The 12197-nt window shown below is 41.2% G+C and overlaps 1 protein-coding gene across 2 annotated transcripts in view; it reads left to right on the top strand.

The window, feature by feature from the left end:
• LOC145444491 (uncharacterized) overlaps window positions 1-12052 on the top strand; it is a 39946-nt gene extending 27894 nt beyond the window's left edge. For both annotated transcript variants that reach the window (XM_080322482.1, XM_080322483.1), the window contains 13 exons: window positions 2213-2342; window positions 2420-2542; window positions 2600-2704; window positions 2762-2847; window positions 7846-7950; window positions 10139-10265; window positions 10327-10468; window positions 10519-10575; window positions 10634-10730; window positions 10800-10938; window positions 10994-11198; window positions 11255-11433; window positions 11488-12052. In XM_080322482.1, the coding sequence (XP_080178608.1) occupies window positions 2213-2342; window positions 2420-2542; window positions 2600-2704; window positions 2762-2847; window positions 7846-7950; window positions 10139-10265; window positions 10327-10468; window positions 10519-10575; window positions 10634-10730; window positions 10800-10938; window positions 10994-11198; window positions 11255-11433; window positions 11488-11814 (1822 nt within the window). In that variant the 3' untranslated portion in view covers window positions 11815-12052. The remainder of the gene's footprint in view (window positions 1-2212; window positions 2343-2419; window positions 2543-2599; window positions 2705-2761; window positions 2848-7845; window positions 7951-10138; window positions 10266-10326; window positions 10469-10518; window positions 10576-10633; window positions 10731-10799; window positions 10939-10993; window positions 11199-11254; window positions 11434-11487) is intronic.
• The last annotated feature ends 145 nt before the right edge of the window (window positions 12053-12197 follow it).

Consider the following 12197-nt stretch of genomic DNA (forward strand, 5'->3'; position numbering starts at 1 on the left):
TTCAAGCCGGTCACCTCTTAAATCGTCAGGTTGCAGTAGAAAACCTTGCTCACGAAATTTCACTCGATTCCAACCAGTAAAGGCCTCCGCAGATCCAATTAAAATTTTTAATTTATTATGGAAAATTAAAAAAAAAATTTCCAAATTTTTCTGCCAACCCCATGAAATTGTTGAGCTGTCTTCAAAGACGTTGCAAAACAAATTTGAGTCAATTCCGACCTGTAGAAGCGGAGTTATTGGAGTTTTTCGTTGAAATTTCTCGGATTATCCTTGATTGGTGGATAATCCGCGATTTATCAACGAAAAACTCACATAACTCCGCTTCTACTCGCCGGAATTGACTCAAATTTGTTTTGCAACGTCTTTGAAGACAGCTCAACAATTTCATGGGGTTGGCAGGAAAATTGGGAATTTTTTTTTTTTAATTTTCCATAATAAATTAAAATTTTTTATTGGATCTGCGGAGTCCTATACTTGTTAGAATCGAACCAAATTTGGTGTGCAGCGTTTTTTAGGGTAACCTGACAATTTAATCAGTGAATGGCTGGAATCCGAAGAAAAAAGTTATTTTTGAACAGCCAACATTTTGAACAAGCAGTGCTCAGTGCTCATTAAGCCACGATTGCGCTGCCAAGGTACCTCGCATGCGTAATCCAGATTCAAAATAGAGGCGCTGTGGCAAAGTATGAGTAGCAATTATGTCACAGGAAATCACTCGTATCATATAGTTTAGTTTAAACCTTTTTTGTTGCCTTGCCATTGTCACATTGCGCAATACATGGTATGCGTTTCAAATTGTTACGTGCAACATTTTTAAATCCCTAATTCGTAAAACAATTTAATTAGTGTTCGCGATTGCTATATGACTCATCATATTTATCACCCACAAAGGATTAACGGTCACGCCAAAACTGAAATGTGGAAAACTGCAATTCAAAGAAGGGTTATACTTGAGAGCACTAAATATCTTTGCATAGTGGAGTCAGGGGTAAACCCGTCCATTGAGTTCTACCAAGCATCACGCAGAGATTAATGATTATAATCAAAGTATGTCTTATGATAAAAACGAGAAACACTGTACACTGCTGCACACTGCTCGGAAGGCATAGTGACCAATTAAATAAGCTTTGTGCCATTGTACATACATTTCAGTGCAATGGTTCTGGAACTGGGGGGGGGGGGGGGGGCGTGAAACCATCAAAAGGAGATCGAAGCCGAAATTAATTGAAAAAATTCGTGTTACGCGCGATTAACCGCCAGCTTATACTTATTGTTCCGTGTGTTATCATACTGTGATATTTCAGAGCTATCTCATCAACAGTCATAGCCTTTCATACCATTAAACTATCAGCTGCCGGATTGCTAGCATTCTGGTTGCACTTTTTAATATTTCGTGATGTCATGATTAGAGACGGCGCGAAATTTTTCACTCTCATAAACGAAGGTGTGCCTAAAAAAGTTTGAGAACCACTGTATTAGTGTCCCAATAGAAGAACGTGAAAAGGGGTTTAAAGAGAGTTAAAATGTTTTATGTTTAACATGGTTTCGAATCATGGCGGCAAATAGATATTTTTTTAATAAACGTCACTTTTTCATTACCTAAAATCAACACATTCACTGAGCATCATTGATTACCAATGTAGTTTAGAAATAAAATTAAAATACGCTGGGGAATATAGCTAAAATTTTCACTCGGCTCGTCAACGTATTTTCTGCTTCTCATTTGGCCCGCGGAGGAAAATAATTGCCCACCCCTGGTCTAATGTAGCAATTAGCTGTTACTGACATACCTTTTCGCACACTCCATTTGACCACCAATATTTTTGTTTGACTCTAATATCTGCATATTCAACAATAGAATGCTGTAAGCTCTCGGGGCTACGGCATATTTTAGGGTCCGTGAACATATGTTAATGAGACACAATATCATCCGACACCTGTGACACGTTGGCATTCGACAATTGAGTGTATGGAGTTAATATTATGGTCAAGGTTGGGTTAGGTTTTGTAGCTAATATAGCCTATATTCGTTGTTGACAGCAAAGCCAGAAAGAAATTCTACGTCCCATATTCTGACAGAAACAATATGAAATCATAGATAGACCGATAAGTGCGCCTTCGAAAAGATTTTGGCCGAAACCTTGGATCTGAGTTCGTCCTGGCGCCTTAACATACTACGCCGGAACACATCTGACAAAAATACTCCATTCAGTGTCCGCTGTCCCGAATGTCGCGCTTCCCACAACCTCCGGCAAAACGGCGTTGATGGCTTGCCACCAAATTTGACGATCGTGAGATTGCTCGATCGTTCGGACCAACAGAAGCCGAATCGACAATGCAAGGTTGGAAACCGCGAATATATTTTCTATTGTTCGCCGTATTATAAGGTATGGCGATCAGATTATGTATTCTAAATCAGGGATGTGAATTGGGAGATGGCGACCTGAACAAATGCAACCATTGTGACGAGTCCTTGTGCAGAAGTTGCATTGCTAGCCACACACGCAATTTGCAGCAAGATTTGAACCACTCCCTCGTTCAGGTGAGAATCAAAACTTCGAACCCCTTTCGACCCTATCTTCGTCAGCATGAATTTCAGGTCAGGCAACTGGTTCCCAAACTGGCAGAGTTGGATTCTGATTTGCGAGAGAGAGCGAAGAGGTTGGAGGAAAATGGCAGGAATGTGAAACATGAAATATCGCAGGTCGGTCGTCGATGATTTCACGGAGGTTTTCCTATTTCGTCAATAAATCTTCTACAGTCGATAGAGCGCTACATCTCGGAACTGGAGTCGCGAAAGAAATGTCTGCTCGAGGAAGTAGACGCGTTGATAGCCATGGAAACCGGGTTTGCGCGATTTCCTATAATATGGAGCGGTCGAAGGCCGCAAAACAAAAGACGCATATGACGGCGCAGTATATAGAACGATTAGAGCTATATTCCCTATAGCAGAATTCAACAACTAGAAATTTTTCAGCTTTTCCAAATTCAATTAAAATTAGAATGACTGAATTCGCAAAAACTTGGAGATTGAATTAATTTCCGAATTATAAGGAAAGGCATCAAAAATCGATTTCACGTCGGTCCATTCTCACAAACACGAGAATAGCGAATATGTCTTCACAATAAGGTTGCCTGGTTTCGCACTCTATAGTTCGCATGTAGTATTTTCAAAAAATAAAATATAAATTGGCATATAATTAATACAAGAGTAAATAAATATTAAACAAATTACTTTAGAATCAGATTACCAGCATTTCGCCGCAATCAGTATAATCGTACCATTCCAAGTTATCGGTGTCTATGGCTTAACCCTCCGATATCGTAAGATAGCAATCAGTAGACATGATGAGCGGTCATCCCCACTCGCAACGATGTTATGTCAAGCCATGAAAGATGCGGTTGGAGGCCGACAATTCAACGAGATTTGGACCACTTAATATTTGTTTACTGAAATCAATCGTGCAACGGTCTTTTTAGTTTTATGGTGAGCACCGAGTAGGTCTCCGTGTTTAAGGAATACAATTTGAGATAAATCATGCTGTGAATACATACACCCGGCTGATGCGGGCATGCTAGCGAAGCTAGCAAAACAGCAACGCGGTTTTACCAAGCCACACACGCCTAATATTAGCGCATCTATAACACGTGTTAACAATGTAATTCACGGCTTTAAATTTAGAAATAAAACTGCAAGCCTCAGATCGTCCTCACCGCCGGCAAAATATTAATCCACCCCTACTTTAAATCTATTGCTCTTGCGGTTCCTTGAGTTTTATTTCTGAAATAAGATAGGTGGTCCTTTGTGGGAACCGGATTGGAATCTCATGAGAGTTAGTTTCATGTTGGATTGAGAATAATAGCTGATTGTATGCACCTGTTAGGTATTATATAGTACAGTAAGTTGTTTCAACCAAAAAATTTTGAACTTGTAAGCAGGGCTTCGGAGCCGGAGCCGGAGCCCGGAGCCGGAGCCCCGGAGCCGTGCATTTTTACCGGAGCTGGAGCCGGAGCCGGAGCTCTACTTAAAATTCAGCCGGAGCCGGAGCTGGAGCCAGTTATTTGAGGGGTAGCTCCGGCTCCGACGTATTTCATAAGATCCTATTATATATGCAACAACCATATCTGCTGAGTTCACAAAATTCAACAGCAGGCCTTCACGAAATTAAGAATCTTTTCCTCTTTGGCGCTACCTTTTTCGACTAACCATGCTCGTGCGGATTTAACAGCAGAGCAGTCATATGTTCAATGTTCAATTTTCATACATGAGTGCCGAACCTCGGTATGCGAAATATGCCGGTGAATATTGTGGGTATTCGGCAAACGCGAAATTTCATCATCAGCATAACCTTGTCGGTATACGGTTCGAAAGTAATGATCACTATGTATTACGCGCAATGAGAGAGAGAGAGAGGATAAAAACGTCATTTCGTTGCACATGTCCATATGACGAGCACGAGCCGCGAAATTCCATATGATCGTTGCTATGAATCGCATGAGCAAATACTCGTTCTTTCGTGATAGTTCCTCAATCGGTACGCGAAATTGGACAGTGTTATTGAGTATGCAATTATGCATGCTAATTGGAATTCATTACTGCGGATCATCGTCATTTACTCCAGTAAGGATTTTCGAGCGTAAATAGGGGATGACAGAAGAGTAGCCCCAAACCCCATGGTATTTTATGTTGGAGACAAATTACTGATTTGATACGCGATTTCCAATTTCGTGGCGCACAAGATCTAACGGTGATAAGCGCCACTCTTTTTCTTCTCACAATAAACAAATAAACGCGATTTCCAATTTGTAATCATTTGTTTCGTAAATTCATTCTTGATGCGTGCTTGATACTCTAGTATTCCCGGATTATCGCGCACTGTGACTTGTAAATGTGCAATGTGCAATTGTGCATATTGCATAGTTTAATTCGTTATGGGCATGGCGCAATGTGCATGGCACAGTGTTCGATTATTCGATTCGTTTCAGCGGGAAAATATTATATTCCGATAAACTTGATCGACACCGGATGGACTGGTAACAAGTGCACCAATATTGAACGTCAAACCATTGGCCATTTGGTATACAAATCGAATTTATATTGATCACGTCGTTATATCCGCCCATGTTGCTTTTACTACAGTTACAGTTGAATAATAATCGCTCATTTAAAGATTGGATTGAGCTGTATGGCTGTTAACGAGTACAGTGCCAGTGTTAAAACGCCGCATCAGAATTTGAATGCTGCACAACAGCATTGGCACGGAGTAGCGTTCTAGTGCAACTATGATGTTATCGACAATTGACAAGTATTCATTATGTCGTCACAAGCCGGCACGGCGGCACCTATATGTTTCATTCATCCGATGTTACTGACGGCTGACAGACTCTTGATTACTATAGATAACTAACCTACGGCTAAATTAGTAGTCTATATAGACCAGGGGTGGCCAACCATTTCGGCTAGAGGGCCACAGGAAATTGACGAACGAGTGCGCTGTCCACTAGCCGTGGCAGGCGCGTAAAATTTTCAAAGTTAATATTATTATTACTTGGGTATATTGCGGGTCGACTGTATACCGCCCGCTTGGCTCAGTATGCAAGGGCAAGACTATTCGGCATCTGGAAATATCGATATCGAAGATATAATATACGAAAATCATTTTGTGCCTACATTTCATCGTCGACGATCTTTCTGCGAGCGCAAACGCGAAAAGATTTTCCCTCGTAATTGCGAATATAGTTAGACTCAATCGGCTATATCAGGCGTTTTTTCATGTTCAGGTGGGGGTATAGGCTGCAATGAAAGAAATTGTGTGACAATTAAACACGTGATGCGTGAAGAAAAATTTTAATACGTTTTTAGTTTATTGTAATGTAAGACAATTTACCAAAAATGTGACTGGACCCTGGATCTGCCAATGCGTCGGAACTGGTATTTTAGTCATCAACATCCCAAGTGTCCCGGCCAGACTAATCATATTTTTGGTTGGCCTTGCAAGTTCACAATCAGAGCAATACAATTTTGAGAATATAACAGGGAATTTCAATAATATAATGGGAAATTAGCTCGCGGGCTACTCAAAACCTTCTCGCGGGCCACATATGGCCCGCAGGCCGCGGGTTGCCCGCCCCTGATTTAGACAGAGACCTTCGATGGTTTTCAGAGCCGGAGCTGGAGCCGGAGCAGTGGTAATGATGCGGCTCCGGAGCTGGAGCCGGAGCTAATGTATGATAGAAGAAAGCTCCGGAGCCGGAGCTGGAGCAATGCAAATTTGCGGCTGCTCCAAAGCCCTACTTGTAAGGGCCAACCACTTTCCAGATCAGTGAACATTTTAAGTCCTCCTCGATGTCTTGGGAGATGTCTGACCATAGTTGTTCTGGTGTTCGTAGATGATCAATGTGGAGGTCTTTTATCCAATTTGAATTTGAGTTGTGGGATTTGTTGGTTTCCGTTTTCCGTTTTCGTTTGGCATTTTTGTAACACAAATTTACGGCTCAAAACGATATATCTATATTTTAGGGATGATGTGAGCGTGAGGTTCACGTTCGCGTTCTGTGTGTGAACCTCGGAAATTCAGCGGTTCGCGTTCGCAAACGAACCTTAGTAGGTTCTGCACTGTGAAATAATTTCATTTATTACAATTTTTCACGTCATTATATCATCTTTGATTAAAATTATTTCCATTTTAAGTTCGGACCACTCTCGGCAAGGCGCTGGCGGTGTGACAAGGTTCAACGCTAAACGAGCAATGAGCATGCACCATGCCAATTTCACAAATTTTACTTGCTTTATTACAAAAGTTTGCTATCCGTTTGAGCATATTTAGCGACTCTCTGTTGTGAGCTTGGCTTGCAATTATACAACATCAGGAACGAAATACACTACATGTAGTAGTCTGATAAATGTACTCAATTAACCAATCAATTAGGTGGATGTAAAAATACATCGTTGTCAAATGTAAATAATTCTAACAGGCGTACTAAATCTATCTTGATTTGATATGTTTGTGTCACATAAACCAAATCCGCGCGACTGGGGTGTTGGCTACGGTATAACTTGTTTATAAGGTAATATCGCTAGCAAGTATTGAAGCTTGTTTTACACTCTGATCAATATCAATGCAGCGATAGTCAGACGCTGAATACATCAGGGGTGTTCAAAAATGACAATTTTTCTCAAATTGCACTGGCTACTTGATAAAATTGTTAGGCTACCTAATTAAAGGCTGTACACCAAATTTGGTTCAATTGCAACCAGTAGCCGCATTGCTACAGAAGAAGAAAGTTTTTTATTTATTATATAATGATAAAAAATTCGGATTCTGATAAAATAGTATGTACGATGGGCACACTTATAACAAATAATTAAAGAATGCACCGCAGTAAATACTATTTCATTCAATTCTAAATTTTCTCGACGGCAATAACTCTGCTTCAACTGGCTGGAATTCAACCAAATTTGGTGAACATTGTTTCTATAGACAACCTAAAAATTCCATGGGGTGCACGGAAAATTTAGATTTTTTTATTTAATACTATTTATTAAATAAATAAAAAAAAATAACAAACTTTCTTCTGATGTATAGCAATGCGGCTACTGGTTGCAAATGAATCAAATTTGTTGTGCAGACTTTAATTAGGTAAATTACCAATTTTATCAAGTTGCCAGTACAATTTGAAAGAACAAGTCATTTTTGAACTCCCCTATACATATTCCGGTAAGGCGTAAGCTTATATTTCCTTGCAGGTCCTCTTTCGGGGTGTGAATGCACTCCTTTCGATCAGAGTGTAGGGCTTACATGACTCAGTCCAATGTTTTGTTGCAAAAATTCCAGTTTTATACAGATCATTGCAGTGTGATCAGGAAGACCTTGAAGCGAAAATGGCGGCTTTAATGACTCACTGCCAGGTCGGGAGTGAGATATGCGAAAGAGAACTTACACTTGAGGGGTGAGTTTTGCGTCGAAGGTAACTCGTTGTATATTTTTACACTGTAAATAAAAAAAGTGTACACTACCCCACCCTATCCGAGGCTATTTTCGCAATGATTCAACCACGTCCTTAGTTAACCAAGATAAATTTTACCGCCTTAGCATGTGCGCCAATATGGTGGAGTTATTACCTGTCTCATCTCTGCTGAACCCGACCGATTTCATTAAAAATTACTCAATTTTCAATCATATATAATTGCAGCAACAATTGGAATGTTGCAATAAAGAATCAACGAAATAAATCGAACTGGAAATAGCTCAATACCAGAGGTGGTCAGTAAAAGTAGTAATTGAATCTCATTTTACCTGCTACGCCAATTGTTTTGATATTAGACTGCTCCTACATCATAGTTTAGTTTGTTCGAAAAAACTAGGCATATACTTTTTCACATCATTGAAAAACGCTAATTCTACGCTTGGATGAATAGAAAGCTAGGTTTCTATTCCTTAGATTTCATTTTGTTAGACTAAACTAGTCATATAATACTGTTTTAGAAACCACAACTTCTACTTCATAATTTACAGTTCGTTGGGATAAATTATATGCCTATACCTTTTCACTTACTTGAAAATCCCTACGTCTACTTGTACATATGAATAGTAATCCACGTCTCTACTTGGAATTCATAGTTTTCAGCAGGGCCGGAACAGTACTTAGGCTGTCACCGCCAGATCGTTGGTCTTTGGCCCCCATAGGACCTTAAACCAAACCATAAACCCGACCTCTTTTCGAGACGGGCCTTTTCACCACTTCTTGTGAGCAACATTTTACTATCATACGGGTTCTGTGTCTACTTTATTGTAGTCACGCATAGCACAAACATTTGTCATGTTTGGGATTGAATTTTGGCTATAATATTGGTAATTCCATACCATGTTAATAATTTTTTATCCTCTCTCTGTCCACATGATAAGATTTACTGGCAGAGATGAAGGAGTTGATGACTTCAGATAACAAGCGTGGGACTATTCCGCGCCTATATGGACAATTGACAATATACATATTGATGGCTTAGGTCAACGTGCGGCAGTCATTTGCGCTCAAGGTTTTATTTCGCAACACACTTCACGAAGTCGCATGTTAGATGAAACTTCATTCATGGTGTGTCGTGGAGTGGTATGTTGATTTGCGCCAGCTGCTCTAGCCCCAGCTGCCCCATATAGCTGCGGTATGCAATACTGGATAATGCAAATCCCTTAAACACATACAAATAACGTAAGAAGTAACGTAAGAATTTTGATAAAATGCTTACTAAAAATGAAATTACTCTGGATGCTTGATTAAATTGCGTTTCGTGTGATTTACTGTTACTTGATTTCTTGATTACAACGTTGGACCCCCAAGAAATAAATATCTATATAGCTATATGGAGACAAAATATTTGATGAGATCGGTATAAGGTAGGGGAGACCGGGGACAATTGTTACACTTTTTGGATATTGCGTGTTGTTCTCATGGAAATTTCATTTCCAAGTTTAATAAATGAAATAAAGCTTGAGCATTATCCATGGTAATACTATGGTTTCAATATTGAATTTTGGCTTAGTATCACAATGTTATATAGTGCGGTCCGCGAATGGATTCAAGTTCTTAATGCGGACCGCGAGATCAAAAGCTCGCCCACCGCTTCCCTAGAGGGCTATGATACACGCGGTTGAAGAGCCCTATGCTATAAAATACGGGTGCTGATAGCGTACTATAAACGTATCACACGTAGAAAATGGGTTCTAAAATCGACCCATCCCATTCAATAATAATGGCTGTAGTGAAATTCGCAATCGTTTGGTAGAAATGTGGCTGCGACATCTCTTAACGAACGGAAATAAACTTGACTTAATCCCGTCTCAGTTGCCAATCGCGTTACGCCCGCCCATCGATGCTACATGAAGCGTGAAATCAGCGTATTCAGTAATAGTCGGGTGGTGTTAATCGAATCGCCCCAACCAAAACAGATGATATTGAACTGAACACCCTACACCCGTTGCGATCGTTCTCTGTTAAAGGGTGTTTTCATGAAATAATCACCCTATATTTTAAGGTGTAGCTACAAACATGTACGCCCAAAACGTGTATCGACTGCAAATCCCATCCTTCACATGATCCAGCGGGATTTAATACCACCAAACTACAGTTATTTCGTTTACAGTGGACTTCGTCTCAGTGGGTATGAAATGCAGCAATTCCAGAGTGAAATAATTTGGCTGGCGCAACAATGTCACGGACATATCCAGAGCAAAGAAATTCCGTCGGACAAAGTTCGTCAAGCAATAAAAGTGAGTGCATCTTCGGAAACCCTCAAGAATGCTATATGCCACACGAATCAAACTCGTTCAGTTCCTGAATGGCGACGATGATGTCGTGTTTTCCGCAATATGCAATTTTGGCGCCGTTTCCGCTTATCCACAGCATGCATTGGGGGGTGAACCCACGCCTAGAGATGTCACAAGAGGCGCGAACGACGTCCCGCGGATATCAGGTTTGATTTCGGTTCTGATTTTGTCGCATTCTCAAAACGATACTGTTCAGAACGGCAGCAGACAAATGGGGCCAGCGCAGGACCTCACGCACCCAGAGAGCCGTCAGGTGAGGTCGACATCCCGCAAATAAACGACTCGTGCCCAATGCCCATCCATTATTACAGCCCGCGTAGCACCGGCACCTCCTGTAGCCCAAACAGATTCAGGGTCTCGTATCACAGAAGCATTGCAGCGTTATCGGGACAAAGGACCATTTAAAAAGTGAATGGTTTGGTTCAGTCACAAAGCTTCTTTATGGCCGTAATCCGCTGGAATCGGTTTTATTTGCAGGTGTTTCGGGAAGAAAGGAAATGACGCTAGGTGGAAGATTTATCGTACGAACTTAGTGCGACTGGATCATCCAATTGGCATTTCCTCAACCTCCGCTGACGACATCGTGGTCGCAGATACCTACAACCATCGGATTCAGGTTCGTTAGTTTGGTTTCAACAACACTTCCATAGCTACAACATTCGTGCTTCAAGATCTTCGACGTGAACGGACAAGTGAAGGGAATCATCGGGAACGACGGAACGTTAGAAGGCCAATTCAAGCTCGTGAAAGACGTGTGTGTGATGTCACGGGAACGGATTGTCGCCTCCGACCATGGGGTTGGCTTTGTAAAACACCGAATCCAAATATTCGACGAACAAGGAAAGTTCGTTCGGAAGTTCGGTGGCGAAGGATCAGGTGACGAGTGCGCGACATTACAGTGATCGGTGATAGTGACGTGGATTTTGGTTCAGGAGATGGAAAACTGAACTACCCTTGGGGAGTAGCAACGGACGACAATGGTCTGATTTACGTTTGTGACGCAAACAATCACCGAGTTCAAGTTTTCTCGGATGGTGGGAAGTTCGTTCGGAAGTTCGGTTCGGAAAGTTTGAAATATCCGCATTATCTTTCCGTGGCTTCGAACGGCAGAGTGCGCGAGCCGTGAGTTGCAGTTGATCTCTCGTGACCTTTCGCCTTTTTCCAGGTCGTCGTCAGTGACGTCGGCAATCAAAGAGTCCATGTTTTCGATTCGTACGGCCGCCATCTTTTCCAGTTTGGGGCGGAAGGAACGAGCGATTCTCAGTTCAATTGTCCGCAAGGAATCGCCACAGATGATCATGGCAATATTATCGTCGCTGAACAGTCCAACCACCGGGTTCATGTTTTCACCAGCGACGGAGAGTTCGTGAATCGCTTCGGTAGCGCGGGTTCAGACCCGGGTCAGATGAATCAGCCGGTCGGAGTTTGTCTTTTGTCAGACGGAGGAATCGCGGTCAGTGACAGTGGCAACCACAGAGTTCAAATCTTTTGAACGATGAGATTCGAACAGGAGATGTTACAAGTTTTTTTACTGCATTCTGTTTATTCACCGCTTATAGCTGTGTATGTGCACTTGTGCAGCTACTATATGTATACGTATATGTATAATGTATATGTATATGTATGTGTATGTATGTATGTATGTGTAAATATATAAGTAGGTGGATAAATGTGCGGAATCCCCTCATTCGCGATTTATAATAAACAAACAAGAATTATCAATATAATAATTAATTGAAGAATTAGCTCATTCTCAGTTTTGCAGCAATACTCGAGGGGAATTCCCTTCTGACTGTGCGGCAATTAAAAAAGGGGGATTGACTGAGAGAAAACGAACAAAGAATCTCGATTGACCTTTGTACTCAGACATGAGTC

The sequence above is a fragment of the Botryllus schlosseri genome, chromosome 8 (genome assembly GCF_051294905.1).
Source record: "Botryllus schlosseri isolate E-star chromosome 8, Bs_hap1, whole genome shotgun sequence".
NCBI lineage: Eukaryota > Metazoa > Chordata > Ascidiacea > Stolidobranchia > Styelidae > Botryllus > Botryllus schlosseri.